The 26,458-nt window shown below is 42.2% G+C and overlaps 1 protein-coding gene across 3 annotated transcripts in view; it reads left to right on the forward strand.

Moving 5' to 3' along the window:
- acss1 (acyl-CoA synthetase short chain family member 1) overlaps positions 1 to 25,864 on the forward strand; it is a 36,601-nt gene extending 10,737 nt beyond the window's left edge. Inside the window, exons 2-14 of one of the 3 annotated variants that reach the window (XM_047350995.1) lie at positions 3,843 to 3,939; positions 5,485 to 5,684; positions 8,561 to 8,736; positions 10,117 to 10,269; positions 13,448 to 13,595; positions 15,788 to 15,925; positions 17,504 to 17,596; positions 18,320 to 18,432; positions 19,845 to 19,971; positions 20,037 to 20,164; positions 20,981 to 21,044; positions 25,015 to 25,136; positions 25,488 to 25,864. In XM_047350995.1, coding sequence (XP_047206951.1) covers positions 3,843 to 3,939; positions 5,485 to 5,684; positions 8,561 to 8,736; positions 10,117 to 10,269; positions 13,448 to 13,595; positions 15,788 to 15,925; positions 17,504 to 17,596; positions 18,320 to 18,432; positions 19,845 to 19,971; positions 20,037 to 20,164; positions 20,981 to 21,044; positions 25,015 to 25,136; positions 25,488 to 25,670 — 1,742 coding nt within the window. In that variant the 3' untranslated portion in view covers positions 25,671 to 25,864. The remainder of the gene's footprint in view (positions 1 to 3,842; positions 3,940 to 5,484; positions 5,685 to 8,560; positions 8,737 to 10,116; positions 10,270 to 13,447; positions 13,596 to 15,787; positions 15,926 to 17,503; positions 17,597 to 18,319; positions 18,433 to 19,844; positions 19,972 to 20,036; positions 20,165 to 20,980; positions 21,045 to 25,014; positions 25,137 to 25,487) is intronic. The other 2 variants (XM_047350997.1, XM_047350996.1) reach the window with 2 other exon arrangements.
- The last annotated feature ends 594 nt before the right edge of the window (positions 25,865 to 26,458 follow it).

Here is a 26,458-nt window from a genome sequence, read left to right on the forward strand (position 1 = left end):
ATGTTCCACAGCAAAAAATGTTCCACTGGAAAAAACATGTTCTACATAAAACATGTTCTACAGGAAAACATTTTAATAGAAAATATGTTCTACATAAAACATGTTCTACAGGAAAACATGTTCTACATGAAAACATTTTAATAGAAAATATGTTCTACATAAAACATGTTCCACAGCAAAAAATGTTCCACTGGAAAAAACATGTTATACATAAAACATGTTCTACAGGAAAACATTTTAATAGAAAATATGTTCTACAGGAAAACATTTTAATAGAAAACATGTTCTACATAAAACATGTTCTACAGGAAAACATTTTAATATAAAATATGTTCTACAGGAAAACATTTTAATAGAAAATATGTTCTACAGGAAAACATTTTAATAGAAAATATGTTCTACATAAAACATGTTCCACAGCAAAAAATGTTCCACTGGAAAAAACATGTTCTACAGGAAAACATTTTAATAGAAAATATGTTCTACATAAAACATGTTCCACAGCAAAAATGTTCCACTGGAAAAAACATGTTCTACATAAAACATGTTCTACAGGAAAACATTTTAATAGAAAATATGTTCTACATAAAACATGTTCCACAGCAAAAAATGTTCCACTGGAAAAAACATGTTCTACATAAAACATGTTCTACAGGAAAACATTTTAATAGAAAATATGTTCTACATAAAACATGTTCTACAGGAAAACATGTTCTACATGAAAACATTTTAATAGAAAATATGTTCTACATAAAACATGTTCCACAGCAAAAAATGTTCCACTGGAAAAAACATGTTCTACATAAAACATGTTCTACAGGAAAACATTTTAATAGAAAATATGTTCTACAGGAAAACATTTTAATAGAAAACATGTTCTACATAAAACATGTTCTACAGGAAAACATTTTAATATAAAATATGTTCTACAGGAAAACATTTTAATAGAAAATATGTTCTACAGGAAAACATTTTAATAGAAAATATGTTCTACATAAAACATGTTCCACAGCAAAAAATGTTCCACTGGAAAAAACATGTTCTACAGGAAAACATTTTAATAGAAAATATGTTCTACATAAAACATGTTCCACAGCAAAAAATGTTCCACTGGAAAAAACATGTTCTACATAAAACATGTTCTACAGGAAAACATTTTAATAGAAAATATGTTCTACATAAAACATGTTCCACAGCAAAAAATGTTCCACTGGAAAAAACATGTTCTACATAAAACATGTTCTACAGGAAAACATTTTAATAGAAAATATGTTCTACAGGAAAACATGTTCTACGGCATAAAATGTTGTAAAAAAATGTTCCACTGCAAAAAATGTTCTACAAAAAAAGTTTTCCACTGGAAAAAATATGTTAACAGAAAACATGTTTAACAACAAAATAAGTTCTACAGGAAACACGTTCCACTTGACATGTTCCACAGCAAAAAAATATATATATATAAAAATACAGAAAAACAAGTTCTACAGAAAACATGTTCCCCTTGAAAACAAATTTCACAGCAAAAAAATGTCTACTGAAAAAACATGTTCCAGAGAAAAACAAGTTCTAAAGGAAAATATACTCTACAGAAAATATGTTCTACAGATCCACAGACAGGATGTTTTCCCAGTTTTATACAATAACCACACTTATAATGAATCCAAACTGAATTCTATTGAGTCAGATTAAAATGTTGGAGAGGTCAGGGGATATTTGAAGGGACTTAATTTTGAAAGGTTATTGCAGGGATTTCCTCCCAGATTCTGATGCAATAAATTATTTTAACAAGAATAAAAAACACAACAAAACACAGAAAAGAACAGAACAGGATCTGCCGTTGGATCCTCTTCACAGCTGGTGGATCTGGACCCTTGGATCTCAGCTCTGAACCTGTCCCACACCGGTTGGACAGTGGTCCTGTCTGACCACAGTGGGACCTGATTACGATGCAGACGGTCCACAGAAATGTGGGTTCTGTTGTCTCCTTGAAACAAACAAAACAAAACAAGCAAATCATCCTGTAAACTGCTCGTAATACTGTTTTTAAACAGAATATAAGGAATAATCATCTGAAGTTCAATTCAATTCAGTGTATTTATATAGCACCAATTCACAACACATGTCGTCTCAAGGTTCTTCACAACAGTCAGGTTCATACATTCCAGTTAATCGTAATCATTGAACAGTTCAGTCAGATTCAGTTATTTCTTCAAATTGATAAAAAGTTTTTCTATCTAAGGAAACCCAGCAGATTGCATCCAGTCAGTGACTTGCAGCATTCACTCCTCCTGGATGAGCATGTAGAGACAGTGGACAGTCACTGGTGTTGACTTTGCAGCAATCCCTCATACTGAGCATGCATGTAGCGACAGTGGAGAGGAAAAACTCCCTTTTAACAGGAAGAAACCTCCAGCAGAACCAGAACCAGGCTCAGTGTGAGCGGCCATCTGCCACGACCGACTGGAGGTTAGAGAGAACAGAGCAGAGACACAAAGAGAACAAAGAAGCACTGATCCAGGAGTACTTTCTATGGGAAGGAAAAGTAAATGTTAATGGATGTAACTCCTTTAGTCATTTCATCTAGAAAGAAAGAACAGATAAACTCTGAGCCAGTTTTCAAGGTTAGAGTCTGAAAGAGAGCACATAGAGTTAGTTACAGTAGAAGCTCAGTCAGTAGCCATGTCTAGGAGAGAGAAAGGGTTAAACACTGAAAGACAGGGCCATGTGGATCATTGGTAGAAGGTGAGCATTAAGTTGTTGCCAGCAGAAGCTTGGACGATGCCCCTCTCCAGAAAGGTGTCACAGGTAGACACAGAGTCAGGCCAGGTGTAGCTTCTAGGAAGAGAAAAGAGAGAACAAAGTTAAAAGCAGAAATAACAGCAAATAATGTAAAATTGGAGAGTAGTGTGAGAATGTAGCGAAGAGGGTGAAAGTGGTCATTATGTCCTCCAGCAGTCTAAGCCTACAGCAGCATAACTACAGAGATAGTTCAGGATAACCTAAGCCACTCTAACTATAAGCTTTATCAAAAAGGAAAGTTTTAAGCCTAGCCTTAAAAGTAGACAGGGTGTCTGCCTCACGGACTAAAACTGGGAGCTGGTTCCACAGGAGATGAGCCTGATAACTAAAGGATCTGCCTCCCATTCTACTTCTAGAGACTCTAGGAACCACCAGTAAACCTGCAGTCTGAGAACAAAGTGCTCTGTTAGGAACATATGGACCAATCAGATCTCTGATGTATGATGGAGCTAGATCATTAAGGGCTTTATATGTGAGGAGGAGAATTTTAAATTATATTCTGGATTTAACAGGGAGCCAATGAAGGGAAGCTAAAATAGGAGAAAGAAGCCTCGGTGACCCGTCCCCCCTTGTCTTGTGTCATGATGTATGTTTGGATGGGTTGTACTGGACTTCTAATTTCCCCTCGGGGATCAATAAAGTATCTTTGAATTGAATTGAAAAGAATGAAGCTTATTTCCCAATCCTCTCAGTGAAATACTGAAAAACCATCTGAAAAAGACGGTAATTTCTCCAGAACCTTCAAAACCAGTCTTATTACTGGTCCTACAGGATGATTTCAGTTCCACCACAATGATGGAAACAGGCTCACAAACACCTGATTTACTGTACGTTTCCATTGTAACGCTGCCATGCTTTTGTCCAGCAGTGTCTGAGTAGACTAGTTAGGTCCAAAAGTTCTGTGTGGTGAAATAAAGAGACTGAGGCCTGAAGCTTCTAAGGTTTTCCTGCTGAAACTCTTTGTTAACCTGCTGGTGCCTAATGATGTTTCCTCCTGATCTGGACTGCAGCCCCTCACTGTTCTGTTTGAATTTCTGTCTCAGTGAACTGCCTGGACGTCCATGTGGACGCTCATCCGGACCGGGTGGCTCTAATCTGGGAGCGGGACGAGCCTGGCACTGAGGTGAAGGTCTCCTACAGGTACAAACACCAAATATATATATAAATATATATAGCAGTGGGTAGCACTGTTGCCTTGCAGCAAGAAGGTCCTGGGATCAATTCCCAGCCAGGGGTCTTTCTGCATGGAGTTTGCATGTTCTCCCTGTGCATGTGTGGGTTCTCACCAGGTACTCCGACTTCCTCCCACAGTCCAAAGACATGCCTGTTAGGTTAATTGGTCACTCTAAATTGCCCTTAGGTGTGTGAATGAGTGTGTGCTTGATTGTTTGTGTGTTGCCCTGCGATGGACTGGTGACCTATCCAGGGTGAACCCTGCCTCTCACTCATAGACTGCTGGAGATAGCCTCCAGCTCCCCCGTGACCCACTATGGAAGAAGCGGTAGAAAATGACTGACTGACTATATATATAGTATTATGCAAACATTTTAGGCAGGTGTGGAAAAAATGCTTTCAAAAATGGAAGTGTTAATCATTTCTTTTCATCAATCAACAAAATGCAGTGAATGAACAAAAGAGAAATGTATATTTGGTGTGACCATTCTCTGCCTTCAAAACAGCATAATTTCCTCTAGGTCCACTTGCACACAGTTTTTGAAGGAACTCGGCTGGTAGGTTGTTCCAAACATCTTGGAGGACTAACCACAGATCTTCTGTGGATTGAGGCTTCCTCACATCCGTCTCTTCATGTAATCCCAGACACACTCCATGATGTTGAGATCAGGGCTCTGTGGGGCCAGACCATCACTTCCAGTAAGTCTTGTTCTTCTTTACGCTGCAGATAGTTCTTAATGACTTTGAGTGTATGTGTGGGTTCGCTTACTTATGATTTTGTAAATTGATAAAAATAAACAATCATTTATGTTTCTGAAAGCATCCTTTGTTTACAGCATTTTTTCACACCTTCCTAAAACGTTTGCACAGTACTGTATATTATATATATATAAATATATGTATATATGATAACTGCTGCAGAGCTGAAGATGATCCTGTTCAACTTATCATCATTAGGATGTTACAGCTCCATAAACCTGCAGGAAAGTGAAACCTGAACAACCGAGAGACTGATCCTGAACTAGGTTATCTCCAAAGACAACCTCAACAACAGCGCTGATGGTGTATGGGGTTAAGTGCACAACCTATATATGGAGGCCTCAACATGGCTGTCCCGGGTTTGAGTCCCGGCTCCAGCAACATTTGCCGCATGTCTTCCCATCTCTCACCACCCATTTCCTGACAAATAAAGTGCTGCAAAAAAATCTTAAAAACTAAAACCTTGCTTGATGATTTTTAATCAGCAGAGAGATTCTGCTGAGAACTGTTTGAGTGAAGAGAAACTTTTATGTTGCATATGACACCATCATCTGTATAGAGTAGACAGTTTGCACAAAGAGTAAATAACCAAATTAAAGACAGAAGCTCACAATAACAAGTAATCAGACTTTCTAAATTGGAACTGAAAATAGCTAAAAATGACATGGATCTTCACAGGAAGGAGTTTTTGTGTTCCTGCTTCCTCGTTAATTTCTTATAAAATACATAGTTACCATGATTTTTCTCTCTTAGGGAGCTTCTGGAGACAACCTGCCGCCTCGCCAACACTCTGAAAACTTATGGGATCCAGAAAGGCGACAGAGTGGCCATCTACATGCCTGTTTCGCCTCTGGCTGTAGCTGCCATGTTGGCGTGTGCTCGGATCGGTGCGGTGCACACGGTGGTGTTTGCCGGCTTCAGCTCCGAGGCATTAGCAGGAAGGATTCAGGATGGTAAGTTTTCCTCTGCCAGGTTCTCAGTACAGGACAACCCTGGTTCTCTCTCTGCGGTTAGCTGAAAGTTTTCAGAAGTTCAGGAGAGGCTTGAAGGTGGAGAGAAAACCCACCCTCTACTTTGATATTAGCTGGTTGTACCATGGTGGAGCCACCAGTGACAACAGTTTGGAGGGGGAATGCAGAACCAGACAACATTTCTTAGAGGAACTCAGCGGTCCAGAAGGGGCTTCAACCCATATAACTGTTTAGTAGTGATACATTAAATGAAAGACTGGACAAAATAAGGTGGTGGATATCTTGACATAAAAAGAGTCCCAGCACCAAGCCTAGTGGTACCCCCACAGTGGGAAACTGATATTTATTCTCCATTATCTTGAAAAAATATCCAGTGAGGAACACTCCAGATCAAGCCTGTCTATGTGGTGTTAAAGCTTCAGGGAGGTTTGACCCGCTGCTCTGGCTGACCTTAGGTCAGAAGTGATCTTCAGAGCATTTCTTTGTGCCTCAGATGGGTGACACCTGTGTTAAATGAGCTTTATTATGAGTTATATTTACCAGTTTGGTAAGGTGACTGTTTGCTCTGACGGGCTGATGATGATTGGTTCAGAAACAGAATTAAACTGTTGCATTGTTTAAATAAGGATCTGAGCATATTTGATGTTCCAAGGACTGTCATGGTTCTAGAAAACTAGAGAATTGTTCCTGCTAGCGTCATATCTGTAATAATCAGACCATAACAGCTGTGGGACTCGGGATTAATCTTTGTAAGGGATCAGAAAACAAAGTTCTGGAACATTTCTAGACTCTTCATCCTGCAGGAGAAAGAAAAGAAGCCAACAGTTTTTCCCCAGCACTTTGAGTGTCTCGTTGCTGAAAAGCACTATATAAATAAACTTACCTTACCTTCAGACTGGAGCTCAGATCCACTGTCAGTGTGATGAGCAGTGGAGGTCAATGCTGAGAAAAAACCAAGGGCGATGTTTCCGAGCAGCAGGAGGAACTTTAGAGGTTGTGTTTCTGTAGAGGTCGGGTCTTCATCACTCTCTCCCAACTATTTTTAATCAAAACACAAACACAAATCAACAGGAACAAATGTAATGAATCCGTGACTAAAATGTTGTCGAGCCTGGACAAAGAAAAGCATTTCATAAATACGTCCTAATGCTCATCCATACCATTTCTCAGAAAAGATGTGAATAAGAAAGCTGCTGTGTGGAAAGGTTGGGATTTTTTTCACTAGCATCCAGTAAAAACATGCTTTTGTTGTTTATGTTTTGAAAATATGCTGAAATGCTGAGCTTGTGAGTTTTGTGGGAACATTAAAGTATGGTGTGTGAGTTTACACAAACCAAACAGTACCTGTCCCACCTCTTGACCCCAAATGACATGCCTTTGTTTTAAGTGTCCATCCCAGTTTCAACTCAGAGACGCTCCATCACTGCATGTTACACAGCAAGCAGCGAGCTTACTGCAGGTCTAATCCCTCTGTGGTGTGGTCCTCTGAACAAACATTAGGTAGGAAGGATGGAGGGGAAAGCTGTGTTCTGGTTGTTCTGTGCTCTGAGCAACACCTGGCTAACAGGAGATCACAGCCACCTCCTTCAGTCTGATCGCTCAGCTAATAAATGGTGAAGGACAATTATCATTACCAGCTCCTTCCTGTTAGTCATGTAGAACAGAGTTTAGGACCAGGATGTATGTTTGCATCAGCATGCATCATTAAAACATTTCTATATCTGTGTCAAATTATTGTTAACTGTTCAGCTGGTGTCAAAATCTTATTCTAAGGCCAAAATATATGATGAGCTGAGGCATGAAGCTCAGAGATCCTGCAGAGGTGCACAGCAGAAACTACAGGGGGTTAAACACAAACATCCGACATGATGGAGCAGGGTGATAAAATGTTACTGATCAACAAGAACAATAAAGACTTTAAACCATAAAAGCAACTTGGACTTGAGCTAAACCTGAGACTCGGCCTTTCGTAATGAGCTCAATGAACCAAACTATGCCGATGTTCCTGAAAACAGACAAGATACATGTTTGCTGCTGTCATAGAAAAACCCAAAGAAACAAACCATGTCAGGTCCAACAGAACCTTGTTCTATCACAGCTTAAAGTTTCATAAAGAGATTTCAAAGTGTAACACTATTTCCAGAACAAGGAGACCAAAACTAGCTCTGAAAGTCTGTGGCACATCTGGAAAACACCTTCAGACTGACCTGGGTTCAGCTGGAGGCGAGTGGTTCTAGTCCAAAAAGGAAAGATGAAATTTCTATGATGAAACACAGTGGAGGAAGTATCATGCTGATGGATTGCTGTTCTGTGTTGTTGTTGAATTTAACTCTAAAAGAGTTAAAGAGTTGAATCACTTTAAAACCTTATTCTCATTAAACTATGGAAGATTTGCCTCCAGATGTCTTTAAACACCAAAGAGAAAAGGATTAAATGAAGAGGTGGTTAGTTGTGTTCTCACATTTGACCCAGTTGGTACCAGAATCTGATCTAAGGTTTCAGAACAGGAATCTTGTCACCACTGTGTGAAGTCTTCTTTATCTCCAAACATGGATTATCCTTATAGCTTTACAGCATCTTTTCAGGTTCAAAGGTTCATCCTTCATCCTGGAAGACAAACAAACAGCAGGTTTTATGAATCTCAGAAGGAACCCAGAAATTTGGCGGTTCACTCATGAGTCTTCATTCAAATCTGGTTCTTGATGCAGTTTGGGCAGAAAAACACACTTGATTTTCAGACAAAGCTTTTTCAGAAGAAATTATCCTAAGAGGGGCCAGTATACATCCCTGAGGACACCCACACCTTATTGGAGCTCATAAAGACCAAAAATCATTGACCTGTGTGTGTTCTCTGTCAGCTCAGTGCAGAGCAGTGATCACCTGTAACCAAGGTGTGAGGGGAGGCCGATTCATCGAACTCAAGGCCACTGTGGACACTGCAGTGAAAAGCTGTCCATCTGTCCAAAATGTCTTCGTCTCTCAAAGGACTGAACACCCTGCAGTGATGGGAAAGCTGGACATCCCACTAGAAGAGGTGGGACACATGATCGATATGTTGTAGAGAGCCCGGTTCAGAAAGTTATCGACTTACCTGATCCATACTCAATCACTGTAGCTAGAACAGCCAATCCAAAAGAAATTGATACACCTAATCCAGTCCATCAGAATCATATGTAACTAGTCAGTCATTTTCTACCACTTATTCCATAGTGGGTTGTGGGGGAACTGGTGTCTATCTCCAGCAGTCTATGGGTGAGAGGTGGGGTACATCCTGGGCAGGTCACCAGTCCATCGCAGGGCAACACACAAACAACCACACACACACTCATTCATACACCTAAGGGTAATTTTAGAGAGACCAATTAACCTAACAGGCATGTCTTTGGACTGTGGGAGGAAGCCAGAGTACCTGGAGAGAACCCACACATGCACAGGGAGAACATGCAAACTCCATGCAGAAAGACCCCTGGCTGGGAATTGAACCCAGGACCTTCTTGCTGCAAGGCAACAGTGCTACCAACTGCACCACCGTGCAGCCCTATATGTAACTAATTTCAATTAAATTCAATTCAGACTGGAGGTTTGAGAGAACAGAGCAGAGACACAAAAAGAACAAAGAAGCACTGATCCAGGAGTACTTTCTATGGGAAGGAAAAGTAAATGTTAATGGATGTAGCTCCTTTAGTCGTTTCATCTAGAAAGAAAGAACAGATAAACTCTGATCCAGTTTTCAAGGTTAGAGTCTGAAAGAGAGAACATAGAGTTAGTCACAGTAGAAGCTCAGTCAGTAGCCATGTCTAGGAGAGAGAAAGAGTTAAACACTGAAAGACAGGGCCATGTGGATCATCTGTAGAAGGTGAGCATTAAGTTGTTGCCAGCAGAAGCTCAGACGATGCCCCTCTCCAGAAAGGTGTCACAGGTAGACAAAGAGTCAGGCCAGGTGTAGCTTCTAGGAAGAGAAAAGAGAGAATATAAAGGACTCAGAGTAGAGCCGCTGCTTCTCCACGTTGAGAGGAGCCAGTTGATGTGGCATCTGGTTAGGATGCCTCCTGGACACCTCCCAGGTGAGGTGTTCCAGGCACGTCCCACCGGGAGGAGGCCCAGAGGAAGACCCAGGATGCGCTGGAGGGACTGTGTTTCTAGTCATTTACATGAACAAACTGGAATCTGTCACACAAATAAGATTTAAACCAGCCTAGCGCTGTTCCCCTGATCCCTACAGCATATTCCAGCCTTTCTAAGAGAATATTATGATCGACTGGATCAAATGCAGCACTGAGATCTAACAGAACCAGAACAGACACAATGCACCTAATGCATACATCACCAGACTACCTGATCCACATGCAACCAGTATACCATGTAGCATCCTACTTGTCCTGTAGTCCTTTCTACCTTCCTCTGCTGTCCTCAGGTGATGTCCTCTCAGCCTGGGGTCTGTCCAGCAGAACCTCTGGACAGCGAGGACCTTCTCTTCCTGCTCTACACATCAGGCAGCACTGGAAAACCTAAAGGCATCGTCCACACTCAGGCTGGATACCTGCTCTATGCCTCCATCACTCACCAGGTACTCCTCTCGTACAGGTCTCACTGAAATTAACACTAGTTCAATTCACTTTCAGTTGAGTTTCTTTCTATAGCACCAATTCACAACACCTGTTGTCTCAACACACTTTCCCTGTCAGCCCCATCATACAGAATCCAAGTCAGGTACATCCATCCCAATGAAAGCTATTCAGTTCAAACAGTTCAGTCAGATTCAGTTATTTATTCAAATTGGATAAAAAGTTTTTCTATCTAAGGAAACCCAGCAGATTGCATCCAGTCAGTGACTTGCAGCATTCACTCCTCCTGGATGAGCATGTAGAGACAGTGGACAGTCACTGGTGTTGACTTTGCAGCAATCCCTCATACTGAGCATGCATGTAGCGACAGTGGAGAGGAAAAACTCCCTTTTAACAGGAAGAAACCTCCAGCAGAACCAGAACCAGGCTCAGTGTGAGCGGCCATCTGCCACGACCGACTGGAGGTTTGAGAGAACAGAGCAGAGACACAAAGAGAACAAAGAAGCACTGATCCAGGAGTACTTTCTATGGGAAGGAAAAGTAAATGTTAATGGATGTAGCTCCTTTAGTTGTTTCATCTAGAAAGAAAGAACAGATAAACTCTGATCCAGTTTTCAAGGTTAGAGTCTGAAAGAGAGAACATAGAGTTAGTTACAGTAGAAGCTCAGTCAGTAGCCATGTCTAGGAGAGAGAAAGGGTTAAACACTGAAAGACAGGGTGAGTGAAAGAGGTCATTATGTCCTCCAGCAGCCTAAGCCTATAGCAGCATAACCACAGAGATAGCTCAGGATAAACTAAGCCACTCTAACTCTAAGCTTTATCAAAAAGGAAAGTTTTAAGCCTAGCCTTAAAAGTAGACAGGGTGTCTGCCTCACGGACTAAAACTGGGAGCTGGTTCCACAGTCATGATTGTTCTGCTGGTGAAGAACATCTGAACCAGTGTGTGAAAACCTGAAAGTGTGGTCTTTGTTCTGCTTCAGAATAATACACAGTACAGACCAAAAGTTTGGACACACCTTCTCGTTCAAAGAGTTGTCTTTATTTTCATGACTATGAATATTGTAGCTTCACACTGAAAGTATCAAAACTATGAATTAACACATGTGGAATTATATACTGAACAAAAAAGTGTGAAACAACTGAAAATATGTCTTATATTCTAGGTTCTTCAAAGTAGCCACCTTTTGCTTTGATTACTGCTCCGCACACTCTTGGTATTCTGTTGATGAGCTTCAAGAGGTAGTCACCTGAAATGGTTTTCACTTCACAGGTGTGCCCTGTCAGGTTTAATAAGTGGGATTTCAAGCCTTATAAATGGGGTTGGGACCATCAGTTGTGTTGTGCAGGAGGTGGATACAGTACACAGCTGATAGTCCTACTGAATAGACTGTTAGAATTTGTATTATGACAAGAAAAAAGCAGTTAAGTGAAGAAAAACGAGTGGCCATCATTACTTTAAGAAATGAAGGTCAATCAGTCCGAACAATTGGGAAAACTTTGAAAGTGTCCCCAAGTGCAGTCGCAAAAACCATCAAGCGCTACAAAGAAACTGGATCACATGAGGACCACCCCAGGAAAGGAAGACCAAGAGTCACCTCTGCTGCGGACGATAAGTTCATCCGAGTCACCAGCCTCAGAAATCGCAGGTTAACAGCAGCTCAGATTAGAGAACAGGTCAATGCCACACAGAGTTCTAGCAGCAGACACATCTCTAGAATAACTGTTAAGAGGAGACTGTGTGAATCAGGCCTTCATGGTAAAATAGCTGCTAGGAAACCACTGCTGAGGACAGGCAACAAGCAGAAGAGACTTGTTTGGGCTAAAGAACACAAGGAATGGACATTAGACCAGTGGAAATCTGTGCTTTGGTCTGATGAGTCCAAGTTTGAGATCTTTGGTTCCAACCACCGTGTCTTTGTGCGGCCCAGAAGAGGTGAACGGATGGACCCGACCTGCCTTGTTCCCACCGTGAAGCATGGAGGAGGAGGTGTGGGGGTGCTTTGCTGGTGACACTGTTGGGGATTTATTCAAAATTGAAGTCATACTGAACCAGCATGGCTACCACAGCATCTTGCAGCAGCATGCTATTCCATCTGGTTTGGGTTTAGTTGGACCATCATTTATTTTTCAACACGACAATGAACCCAAACACACCTCCAGGCTGTGTAAGGACTATTTGACCAAGAAGGAGAGTGATGGGGTGCTGCGCCAGATGACCTGGCCTCCACAGTCACCGGACCTGAACCCAATTGAGATGGTTTGGGGTGAGCTGGACCGCAGAGTGAAGGGAAAAGGGCCAACAAGTGCTAAACATCTCTGGGAACTCCTTCAAGACTGTTGGAAAACCATTTCAGGTGACTACCTCTTGAAGCTCATCAACAGAATGCCAAGAGTGTGTGGAGCAGTAATCAAAGCAAAAGGTGGCTACTTTGAAGAACCTAGAATATAAGACATATTTTCAGTTGTTTAACACTTTTTTGTTCAGTATATAATTCCACATGTGTTAATTCATAGTTTTGATGCCTTCAGTGTGAAGCTACAATATTCATAGTCATGAAAATAAAGACAACTCTTTGAACGAGAAGGTGTGTCCAAACTTTTGGTCTGTACTGTACATCCAAACATGGAGAACCTTGGTTCTTCATTTCAGTCAGATAAGGTGAGATCTCATCATGCTCATTACTTTGATATAATTTGTGTGCACATTGTTCAAGCAGAACATTATGACCACCTGGCTGGCACTGAGCAGGGTTCCTGTTTCATTCAGGACTTTTCTGGACCTCTGAAGGTCTGGTGTTAGATCTTGCTCCAGGCTGTCAGAAGATTCTTTAAGTCCTGGAATGTGCAAGGTGGAACCTCTGTGGACCAAACCTGTTGCTTCAGAACATCCGTCAGACACTCGGTTAGACTGAGATCTGGAGACTTTAGAGCCACATTAGACCTGAGGAGCTCCAGGATTTTGGTTGAGATGTTCAGATATCTGATGAAGCTGCAGATTCATGGATGTGAAAAACTGTCCACATTCACTAAAATCCCTGGATCTCATCAGGAAGTCTGCTGGTGTTAACAGATCATCAGAGCTGGCTGAATTCACTGGTTAGATGTTTCAGCTCAGGTTGTGAGTTGAACTAAAACTGAGTCCAGAACTCACCAGAACTCTGATTGTTTGTGTTGTTCCAGTTTGTGTTTGACTACCGAGAAGGTGACGTTTTCGGCTGCATGGCGGACATCGGCTGGATCACAGGACACAGCTACGTGGTCTACGGCCCGCTGTGTAACGGCGCCACCACTGTCCTGTTCGAGAGCACACCTCTGTACCCAGATCCAGGTGAGTCTGATCCTGTCAGACAGAGTCCAAAGTACTCCCTGCTTTATCTGATCAGCTTCACTTCATCTGCTCCTGCATCTCAGGCTGCAACATTCCAGAAGAACATCTTCCTGTTCCTCCCCAGGTGTTCAACAGAACCACCTTGTCTTTGTCCCATTTCCGGTTCTTGAATCCTTCAGCATTCTGTAACAGATATCAGTGGGTCAAGCAGCTATACCCTCTTCTTCCTCAGCAATGTGGTTTTCCACTGTCCTGCTCCTGGAGAAGATGTGGTCCTGAAAGCAGCAGATGTTGCTCTAAAATCTCTGCTGTATTTTTCTGCTTCAATGCTGCATCACAGAGGAGATGAGCCAAGCCCATACCATGATACAACCTCCTGGTGTAGCACTGCGGTTCTATCAGCTGTTGGTGAATGATGGGTCTTGATTCAGAACCATGTGAGGAAACAGAGGATCAGTCCAGCTGGTGGTGCTCCATGAAATTCCTCCTGGTTCCTTGGATGGTTTCATGATGTTTTTCTCTGGAAAGGGAGGAATCTGTGAATCAGTTCCAGTCCTTCTGTGAGGAACTTTGTTTTTAATCAGTTCAGCAATTTGCTCTTAATCCACAGATCTTCTGAACATTGTGCTGCAGCTTGGGATGCAGGAATGAATTCAATTCAATTCAATTCAGTTTTATTTATATAGCGCCAATTCACAACACATGTCGTCTCAAGGTTCTTCACAACAGTCAGGTTCATACATTCCTATTAATCCTAATCATTGAACAGTTCAGTCAGATTCAGTTTTTTATTCAAATTGGATAAAAAATTTTTCTATCTAAGGAAACCCAGCAGATTGCATCCAGTCAGTGACTTGCAGCATTCACTCCTCCTGGATGAGCATGTAGAGACAGTGGACAGTCACTGGTGTTGACTTTGCAGCAATCCCTCATACTGAGCATGCATGTAGCGACAGTGGAGAGGAAAAACTCCCTTTTAACAGGAAGAAACCTCCAGCAGAACCAGAACCAGGCTCAGTGTGAGCGGCCATCTGCCACGACCCACTGAGGGTTTGAGAGAACAGAGCAGAGACACAAAGAGAACAAAGAAGCACTGATCCAGAAGTACTTTCTATGGGAAGGAAAAGTAAATGTTAATGGATGTAGCTCCTTTAGACGTTTCATCTAGAAAGAAAGAACAGATAAACTCTGATCCAGTTTTCAAGGTTAGAGTTTGAAAGAGAGCACATAGAGTTAGTTACAGTAGAAGCTCAGTCAGTAGCCATGTCTAGGAGAGAGAAAGGGTTAAACACTAAAAGACAGGGCCATGTGGATCATCTGTAGAAGGTGAGCATTAAGTTGTTGCCAGCAGAAGCTCGGACGATGCCCCTCTCCAGAAAGGTGTCACAGGTAGACACAGAGCCAGGCCAGGTGTAGCTTCTAGGAAGAGAAAAGAGAGAATAAAGTTAAAAGCTGACATAACAGCAAATAATGCAAAATTGGAGAGTAGTATGAGAATGTAGCGAAGAGGGTGAAAGTGGTCATTATGTCCTCCAGCAGCCTAAGCCTATAGCAGCATAACTACAGAGATAGTTCAGGATAAACTAAGCCACTCTAACTATAAGCTTTATCAAAATGGATGGATGTTAGATGAAATGAAGCTTCTGAGGTGAAGTTGATCATGTTTTTGGTTCAGTGTGTCTTCAGAGGATCGGCATGACATTAATGGAAGAATCAGGAACAGATCTGTTGCTTTGATTTCAGTGTATCGCTGTTTCAGCTGCTATGAACCTCCATCAGTCCTCTCAGGTGAGTCTCACCTGCAGCAGGAAGTGGTTCCATTGACAGATAACAGGAACTTCAGACAGTGTCTGCAGCTTCAGTCACTCATTAACCTCGTTAACATTGTTTTATGATCTGCAGTTATACAGATGACCTCCGCTGTTTGAGCCCTGAGCTCCCTCTGAGCTCTGATTGGTCAGAACGGCTCTGACCCAACACACCCTCCTCAGAAGGTGGTGTCGACTGTTATCTCTGTTAGGTGACCTTGACCTGCAGGGTTTTGGAAAGAGACATGGAGTCCGCAAGGTGGTTCCAGAAAGAAAAAGCATCATTAAGCAGGTCCTGTTAGAGCTTTAGGTGTGAGATGCGGAGCCTTAACGTGAGGAAGTAACACAGACATATATGTGACTCATCCTGCTGCTGTCTTCCAGGCAGGTACTGGGAGACGGTGGAGCGACTGAGGATCAACCAGTTCTACGGTGCGCCAACGGCCCTGCGGCTGCTGCTGAAGTACAACGACAGCTGGGTGAGGAAGTACGACCGATCATCTCTGAGGACGCTGGGATCAGGTGGGACATCGGGATCGAACATATGACCACAACCTGAACCCAACAGGAAGCTGTTCAGTTGGTAAACAACAAACATCAGGGTGTCATCAGCATAAAATCTGCTTCATGGATCCAAAAATACACCAGAAACTTCAACAAGCAGCTTCATTAATTTGAGAAGTTCATATTTTTTGCAGAGGTTTTCCTGAGGTTGGTTAGATGTGATCATAGGTTTTAATTAGAGGTGCATCGACAGCAGTTTTCTGGCTGATCACTGATTACCGATCTTTCAAACGCCTGACCTGCCGATTCCAATTTTGGCCGATACCGATTTTCTTTATAAGTGACACTAGCAAGTGTCATAAGATCACAACAGACCTTCAGTTTTCCAATCTTATGTTGTCAACAGTTGTGAACCGTGCATATGACCTGATGGGTGAGTCTGTCATCAGCTCTCTGTCCAAAAGGGGACAGTGGGTGATTTTCAGACCTTTGCAAAAAGGTAGATAAGATTGGTGGGAAAGATCGGTTTCACATAAAGGTATCTGCCAATCACCCAAAATGAAGGAAATCGGCGCCGATCGATTGGCCAGCCGATTAATTGGTGCACCCCTAGTTTAATGTCTCTAGACCAGCTTGTGCAGTTATTGGACCCTGATCTTGTGGTGGTCTACAGAGATTGAATCAGAACTATGATACTCAGAATAACTTTCTTCTCTGTGGTTGTGGGTCAGAAGGTTCTAGTTGTTTCTCTCTAACAACACTTCATCATTGGCAGCTTAGTGAGACGCTGCCCTGTGGCGGAACCAGAAGAGAGGCCCGGATGTCTGAACACTGCACAGGAAGGAACATGGACATCGCTAGAAGTCCCACTACTATAACAGATATGTTCCTTTCACACATAGGATCAGCGCCGACATGAAGTCTAGGCCCAAAATAAATAATGATACAAGTTCTGATGATCCAATGCAAACAATTATATAACTGAATTACAATTGTTGTTGTGGGCGTTTGCACCAGGGTGAGAATTGGTGTTATAGAGTGGTCTGGTCCACTGCAGTGTACCAGACAGACTGGACCTCTCAAACTTATTTAAGGACATGAAGATTTGATAAACTCTGATTAAACTCTCTGAACTCAGCTGGACTTTCTGGTCTCTACAGAACTTAAACGACCCAAAGCTCCTATTAACAGGTTCTGATGAAAACTCTACAGCCAATTAGAAACCAACACATGAAGCCTGTTTAGATGTGATCAACATTGGTGGGTTTTAGCAGCCCTGAGTAACAGTCAGGGCGTCCCTGTGCAGGTTAGAAACAGAACAGCATTGGGTGTGTTCTGGTAGAACCTGTAATGCTGCCTGGGTCCTCCTCAAACAAGCTGAAACCTGATGAGAACATATCAGTGTGGAGCTCTGAATGTTTCATGTTGTTGGTTGGTTTTAGTAACCTGTGTCCACCTCTGCAGTACAATGTCTGACATCCTGGTCCTTCCGTGTTCTGAAAGACATCCCTTAGTGTTGCTCCACCTGGTTCAGGTTCAGCTCAGGATTGGTAGGTGTCAGAAAATGATCCATGCTCTATGTTTGGTTCTTCACAGTGGGGGAACCCATCAACCACGAGGCTTGGCACTGGTTCCACAGCGTGGTTGGAGAGGGGCGCTGCCCCCTGGTGGATACCTGGTGGCAGACAGGTGAGACTCCCCACATGATAACGTTGGGAGTAAAATAAGATAAAATCCTGATTCTGAGCTGCTGGTGAATGTATCTTCACCAGTCTGAGAGACTTTAGTTCCTCTCCTGTCTCAAATCAAGTTGAAACCTGCAAACAGAGGTTCCTGTAAAACCATCTGAAAGAATAATGAAACACATCTCAGCAGCTGGAGAAGCTCCTTCAGGAATCTTCCCTCTCTCCTTGGAGAGCATAAGTCATTTAAGTCAGTTAGATCCTCCCAGGGTGTCCATGTTTGTTTCTCCCTCTGTGTGTGTTTGTGGTCCTGAAAGCTGATCTGACTTTAAGTCCTTCTGATTGTCTCCTCACTGAAGTTTAAACCCTAATTGGAACGATTAACAGCAGAACATCTGCAGCTTTACAGAGAAAGAATTAAGGACCCCCCCTCCCCCGGAGGGATCATGGAGATTCTGACCCAATTCCTCGACAATCACTTGCTTTGAACTCTTGTCCAGCTGCTCTAAACGCTGGAGTCCAAAAAATCTCCAAGAAGTTTAGAGATAAAATCACAGCAGTTAGGTGTGGGGACCTCTGGTGGCAGACGGGGGAAGTGCAGGAAGGTTGTCTGAATGAATCGCTATTATTTTTTGCTGTTGGATCAGAACTCCCTAATCCTCTAAAAGGAAAAACAGAGATTGACAGAACCGGACCGGACCATCGCTTTAACCTTTCTTTTATTCAACAGAGACTGGAGGAGTCTGCATCGCCCCCCATCCTGCAGACCATGGAGCCCCTATCATTCCGGCCATGGCCATGAGGCCGTTCTTCGGCATCCAGCCGGTTCTGATGGGAGAGAAGGTGAGGTCCTACATGCAACAGTACCAGGTGTCCAGAGTTTTTTGTCCAACCTGTCTTTGTTCTGATGGATCTCAAAGGTCATAATGTCCAGCTGGGTCATATCAGCCTGGAGGTTCTGAGATCAGTCTTTCACAATACAACAGTTAGAGGATAGGTCATGAAGGAAACAGAACTTGACAGGAAAAGATCCAGAATGTGGTTCAGAGACCCCGACTGAGCCGATCCAATTGACCGAAAAGGTTTTACCAGATTGAGGGTCCAGCTTTTTCTCTGAACTGATTGGCAGTCGGTGGAAAAGCTTCATCTCTGTTGCTTCTGTATGAAAAGTATTTGGCCCTTCTTGATTTCTTTTTTTTTTTGCATGTTTATCACACTGAAGTGTTTAGCATCATCAAACTCATGTAAATATTAGTCAAAAACAACACACTAGATACAAAATGCAGTTTTTAAATGAAGGTTTTTAGAAAATATCCAAACCTGCATGGCCCTGTGTGAAAAACCGATTGCCCGCCCTGTCTAAACTTACCTGTAGTTTATCACACCTGAGTTCACTTTCTCTAGCCACACCCAGGCCTGATTACAACAAACAAGAAATCACTCATGACAAACATGTAAACAATGAGAAATTAGGCGGAGGGGAAATACTTTTTCACACCACTGTATTTGGAACATTTGATCAGGTTCTGTAATTCTGTCCATCTGAGGTGGTTCTGTAGGTGTTCTGTGTCAGTGTGAAGTCCTTATGTGGGTCTTTAGGTAGTTTCTCTCTGTCTTCAGACTTATTTCTTTGTCTTTGTGTTTTCCTGTTGTTGTATTTCATCTCCTCGACCTTCTGACCTGGTTCAGACTTCGAGTCCCTGGTCTGACCCACTATGGGGTTTGACAGTAAGCATCCGTCTGATTCCTGGCCGGTAGAGGGTTGATTGGCTCCAGTCCAATCTGGGCGTCTGGTTGACCTGTGTGACCCTGGCTCGGGATGGCGGCGTTGCAACAGCTGTTTGCTCCCATGATCTTGGAGTGCTCCTCATCTGCTGCAGATTAGATTAGATTAGATTAGATTAGGATCCTCAGAGGGAGCCTCACTTTCACTGCAATCCGCTCATCTGAACCAGAACTCATTTCATTTGGACCATTTAACTCTAAGAGGAAATTCATGTATTACCAGAATAACATTCCTACAGCAGGAATGTTATTCTGGTAATACATTAATCTGTGTTCTCCTTAACACAGACCTTCTGTCCTCAGGATCCAGCAGAGTTCTAAGAGTCTAAACCTGAAACAGAACCAGAATAAAACATTATTTCTAATGTTTCCTCTGTAACAATCCCCAACGTTCCCTATTGTGTCCTATCTAATGTTCCTCTAACATTCCCTGATGTTCCCTGTCTAACGTTCTCTCCTGCTGTCCTCAGGGTGAAGCTTTAAGTGGGAACTCCGTCAGCGGATCTCTGTGCCTCAGTAAACCATGGCCTGGAATGGCTCGGAGCATCTATGGAGACCACCAGAGGTTCATCAACTCATACTTCAGACCCTATCCTGGTCAGTAGGATCCCCAGATACTCTGGAGGAACATCCTGGCTGTGAGCTCACGGTTTCCTCTGCAGGTCACTACTTCACCGGAGACGGAGCCTTTCGATCAGAGGACGGATACTACCAGATAACGGGCCGCATAGACGACGTCATCAATGTCAGTGGCCACCGGCTCGGGACAGCTGAGATCGAGGACGCTCTGGTAAAACTGGACGCTTTGCAGGAGTCGAGTCCATCCTTGGTTTGATCCTCATGTTCCATTCTCAGGGAAGTTTTCCAGATAGTAAACTGAGATGTAATCTGGGATGAAACCAACAGGGACTCCAGAAACCTTATTAAAGATGGTGGCCAGTCGGGCAACAGAAAGAATCCTGGGATGGAAACCAGTACAGAACTTCAATAAATAACTGTTGCAACTCATGGGAACATGTAGACTTATATGAACAGCAAACTAATAAGCAGGGACAATAACCATAAACAGGGAGAAAAACAGGACCAGAACCTGATCAGATCTGAATATTATAGCCAGACAGAAATTAGAAGAAATCCTGAAGTACAGAACTCCTGGTCCAGGCCTGCCTGTTTAATGGGTCTTGATCAACGGTTCTCTGGACCTCCTGAAGGTCTGTCAGAGTTTTCCCTCCTAGTTTCAGTCAAATTTCTGGGCTCTAAAATCATTTCAGGAGGTGTTTCTCAGACCACCCCAAAGTCTTAAAGGTTCCAATTGGTTGAGAAAATAAAACAAAAGTTGAAGAATTGAAGTAAAAACAGGAAATTCAAGAACATGCAGAAGAAATGAAGAACATTTCACCTCTGACTGTGACATAAATAAACACATGAATATGTTCTAAAGTTCTGATGTTCTGTCTTCCATCTCAATGTTCTCTTTCTAAAATAGCATAGTCACGCCCTCTGGTGGCAGCTTGACTGAACAGAACCAATCTCTCCTAATGTGTTTGGAGTTGAGGAACTGGATCTGTTCACCAAGTAGGTCTGGAAACGTTTGTTTTGTTTGCAGGACGAGCATCCAGCTGTTCCAGAATCTGCTGTGATTGGAACTCCTCATGAGATCAAAGGAGAAGGTGAGACCTGTAGACACACCTTCACTCTGAGACCATCACTCTGGACCCTTTCACAATAAAAGCCCGCACAGAATGAATGGAAACACCCCTCCAATGAGACAGAGTCTTGATCGCCTGGTAGAACCTCAGGGCTGGACTGAGCCACCTGATTCTGATCTCTGCGGAACCTTTGTTTAAAGGCAACCAAAAACTGCAGTTTGACGCTCTGTTGCCCCCTGCTGGTCACTCGGTGCAGCTTCACATGGAGACAAACTGCCCAAAAGCATCCTGGAAAAAGCTGTTAAAACTCTGACAACCCAGGGTTCAGACCAGGAAGCAGGGTCGTAGTTTAACACTCCTCTCTGCAGCTTCTGTACTGCTACCCACCCATTACCCTATTAAGACAGTGTCTCGCCCACGGCCAAAATTGAATAAATTTTAAAATAAAATCTAATAAAAATAAACACAACTCAGACTGAAAAGAAAAATAAAACAATTAAATGTGGCTTACTGAACATAAGATCTCTCTCTTCAAAGACATTGCTAGTTAGTGACCTGATTTGTGACAATCAGATTAATTTATTTTGCCTCACAGAAACCTGGCTGCAGCAAGAGGATTATGTTACTATAAATGAGTCAACTCCTACTAATTATTAAAATTTTCACATTCCTCAAATTACTGGGCGAGGAGGAGGAGTTGCAACTATCTTTCAGTCCAATTTATTGATTAGTCTCAGACCAATCAATAGCTACAACTCTTTTGAATATTTAATCCTTAGTTTTCCTCATTCAAATATCAAAGCACTAAAACCTCTTTGTTGTTTTGTACCGTCCATCAGGTCCTTACTCTCAATTTTTAGATCAGTTTTCAGACCTTTTATCTGATTTAGTGTTAAATACAGATAAAGTTATTATAATGGGGGATTTTAACATTCATGTTGACACTGAAAGTGATAGCCTAAATATAGCCTTTAATGCTATCTTAGACTCAATTGGCTTTGCTCAAAACATTAACAAACCTACCCACCTTTGTCTTCATTCTCTGGACCTTGTGCTGACATATGGCATTGAGTGTAAAGACATAACAATATTTTCTCATAACCCTGTCCTGTCTGACCATTTTTTAATAACCTTTGAGTTTAATTTAACAGAGTACTCCACACCTGAAAGAAAATGTCATTATAGTAGATCATTATCAGGCGATGCTGTAACAACCTTTAAAGAATCTGTTCCACTTTTAATTTCCTCATTATCACTGAAAAACACAGTGGAGGGCAATAATTCTGTTTCTGCCCCTTCACAAATTGATTCTTTTGTTCATAGTGTTACATCATCATTGCGTGATGCATTAGACAATGCAGCCCCCTTGAAAAAGAAGGTAATTATTCATAGGAGGCTAGCTCCCTGGTTTAATTCAGAACTACATACTTTAAAGCACAATGTTAGAAAATTGGAGAGAAAATGGCGCTCTACACACCTAGAGGATTCCTACTTAATCTGGAAAAATAGCCTATTGCTGTATAAAAAGACACTTCACCAAGCTAGAACAACTTATTTCTCATCATTAATAGAAGAGAACAAGAATAATCCTAGGTTTCTCTTTAGTACAGTTGCTAAACTTACACAGAGTCATAGCTCTGTTGAGCCATCCATTCCCTTAGCTCTTAGCAGTCATGACTTTATGGGATTCTTCTTAAATAAAATTGATTCTATTAAAAATAAAATCTTTGACATACTCCTGAAGATGATTACTTCATCCTCAGCAAGTGAGAAAACATTGGAAGTAACTGCAGAACCTGATCTGTGTTTGGACTGTTCTGATCCTGTGGAGCTTCCTGAGTTATCAGAAATATTAGCTTCATCTAAACCTTCAACTTGTATGTTAGACCCAATCCCAACCAAATTATTTAAGGAAGTGTTCCCTCTGATTACCAGCCCCATTTTAGATATGATTAATCTATCTTTAGTAAATGGATCAGAACCACAGGCTTTTAAGGTAGCTGTAATTAAACCTTTACTTAAGAAACCTTCGCTTGATCGAGATGATTTAATAAATTACAGACCTATATCCAATCTTCCATTCTTATCTAAAATTCTTGAGAAAATAGTTGCTAATCAAATGTGTGAACATTTATACAGCAATGACCTGTTTGAAGAGTTTCAGTCAGGTTTCAGAGCTCATCATAGCACTGAAACAGCTCTGCTGAAAGTCACTAATGATATTCTTATGGCCTCAGATAATGGACTTGTGTCTGTTCTGGTTCTGTTAGATCTCAGTGCTGCATTTGATCCAGTTGACCATAATATTCTCTTAAAAAGGCTGGAATATGCTGTAGGGATCAGGGGAACAGCGCTAGGCTGGTTTAAATCTTATCTGTCTGACAGATTCCAGTTTGTTCATGTAAATGATAAATCATCTTTAAACTCCAGGGTTAATTGTGGAGTACCACAGGGTTCAGTACTTGGGCCAATTCTCTTTACTATATATATGCTTCCAATAGGTCAAATTATCAGGCAGCATGGGATACATTTTCACTGTTACGCTGATGATACTCAGCTTTACTTATCCATAAATCCTGATGAGCCCAACCAGTTAGATAGACTACAAGCATGTCTTGTCTCAGATATAAAAACTTGGATAAATGGACTGAGCTTAAATAGAGCTTTTCCAGTCATACAGACCGCTCAAAGCACTTTACACTAGAGCCACATTCACCCAATCACACTCACTAACGCTCACACATTCATACACCGATACGCAGATCGGTAGGCAACTTGAGGTTAAGTGCCTTGCCCAGGGGCACATCAACATATGGCAGGAGGAAGCTGGAATCGAACCCACAACCTTCTGATTGCAAGACAACTACTCTTCCTACTGAGCCACAGTCGCCTTTAAACTTTCTGCTTCTAAATTCAGACAAGACAGAAGTTGTCATCTTTGGACCGGAGTCTTTAAAAAAGAAACTGCTTAGTCAATCACTTAACCTGGATGGCATTAAATTGACCTCTGATAATAAAGTAAAAAACCTAGGTGTTAACTTTGACTAGGACATGTCATTTAAATCCCATATTAAACAGGTTTCTAGGATTTCCTTCTTTCATCTCCAGAACATTGCCAAAATTAGAAATATCCTGTCCAGGAGTGACGCTGAAAAACTAGTCCATGCATTTGTTACTTCAAGGCTGGACTATTGTAATTCGTTACTATCAGGATGTCCACAAAATGCAGTTAAAAGCCTTCAGCTGATTCAAAATGCTGCAGCAAGAGTTCTGATGAAAATTAAAAAGAGAAATCATATTTCTCCTATTTTAGCTTCCCTTCATTGGCTCACACTGAGCCTGGTTCTGGTTCTGCTGGAGGTTTCTTCCTGTTAAAAGGGAGTTTTTCCTCTCCACTGTCGCTACATGCATGCTCAGTATGAGGGATTGCTGCAAAGTCAACACCAGTGACTGTCCACTGTCTCTACATGCTCATCCAGGAGGAGTGAATGCTGCAAGTCACTGACTGGATGCAATCTGCTGGGTTTCCTTAGATAGAAAAACTTTTTATCCAATTTGAATAAATAACTGAATCTGACTGAACTGTTCAATGATTACGATTAATTGGAATGTATGAACCTGACTGGGAATCTGGATGATTGGATTGAATTGACTTTGTAAAGAGCCCTGAGACAACATGTTGTGAATTGAAGATACAGAAATAAACTGAACTGAATTGAAGCTTGCCCTGCGATGAACTGGTGATCTGTCTAGGGTGTACCCCACCTCTCCCCCCTTGACTGCTGGAGATTGGCCCCAGCTTCCCCGCGACCCACAAACCAGACGGTTCAGAGCTGACAAAGCTCAGCCATTTTCAGAGTGGTTCTGGTTGGCTCAAATGGAGACAGACTCCCAGAGTTTAAAACTGATCATCTGAAACCTTTAAAGTCATAAAAGATTACCGTTTAACAGCCTTCTGTGTGTGTATGTGTGTATGTTGGCCCACTCTCAGTCCCGTTTGCCTTCGTGGTTCTGAAGGAGGATCTGATTGATGACCTCCCCTCTGTTATACAGCAGCTCAGAGAACTCGTCTCTACAAAGATTGCCAAATACGCCGTCCCTGAACACCTCCTGGTGAGTCTCCATCCCTTTGACCACCAACAATCAGTTCAAGGTTCTGTCTCGGATATAATCTGTTGCTCTTGTTTACTTTCCGTCAACTGATTTCGATTTGTTTTTTTAGATGATTTCTTTAAATGACGTGCTGAAATCTAGCTGACTGCCTAATAGCTCCTCCCATTGCCCCTCATAACACCTCCTATTGTACATCGGCTCCTCCCACCACTCCTCCTTGCAGTGCCTCCTCTGGCCTCAAGGTGGTGCTCAGGAGCTGGTTCCTAGGAGGGATGGAGGAGTCTCTTCTTGCTGTTTTGACCTGATGCCTCTCAGCCAATCAGACATCAGTATTCTTCTCCTCCCTCTAAGGTGGTGAAACGGCTACCCAAGACCCGATCTGGAAAGATCATGAGACGGATCCTCCAGAAGGTTGCCATGGAGGCAGGGGATGAGCTTGGCGATGTATCGACACTGGACGATCCCTCCGTCATCAAAGAAATTGTCGAGGTCTACAAGCAGTACAGGAAGCAGAGACAAGAGGAGAAGAAGTAGTAATTAGACAGATGGGAGCTGACAAATTAAATCCCAACAATTAATGACATTAGATTTAATATTATAAACTGCCTCTGATCAGCTTCATTAAAAATTCATGAATTTATTTAATATAATCAGCTGATTTTACTGATTCCATTCGAATTAAGGACAATCTGATGTTCCAGATTTAATTAAAGGTTAATACTAACGAACATGATTGGATCAGATCCGTCAACAGGAACTCCATCTGGTCCCAGTTTGTAGAGACTGACATGAATGCTGACATGTCGGAGGTTTCAGCGGTACCTGAACGGAGCACAGTGGATGCTCAAGGTTGAACAAAAGCAGCCCAGGGGCCTCATGGCCTGAAGAGTTTGGAGCTTTCATTTTAAAGGTTTGCTTCAGAAAAATTCTGAAACTTGCTGCGCGCAAAAACATTCAGATGAAGCAACCGTACGCAGACACGTCACCGCACACCTAGCCTTCAAACATCCCAGTCTGTGGGATGCGCTTGGTCAGCCCAGTCTCCGCCCATAAATTCATATGCAAAGTAGTATAAATGACAGGAAACACCCACCACGTGTCCAAATAACCACGGCAACGGTGCTGTGACAGTCAAAGAACCGAACCGGTTCCTTTCCTTTCTTCCTTTTAGAGGAAAAATGCTAAGAGAGATTTTGACTACACCATGAGGGATGCTTGTAGTCAGTTACAGCAAACCAACAACTACTTGAATGAATCAGTGACTCAAACCCGTTTAGTTCTACAATGTCTGCATCAGGTCCAAACGGCGCCATCTAGCTGCT

Source organism: Girardinichthys multiradiatus, chromosome 22, assembly GCF_021462225.1.
Source record: "Girardinichthys multiradiatus isolate DD_20200921_A chromosome 22, DD_fGirMul_XY1, whole genome shotgun sequence".
NCBI lineage: Eukaryota > Metazoa > Chordata > Actinopteri > Cyprinodontiformes > Goodeidae > Girardinichthys > Girardinichthys multiradiatus.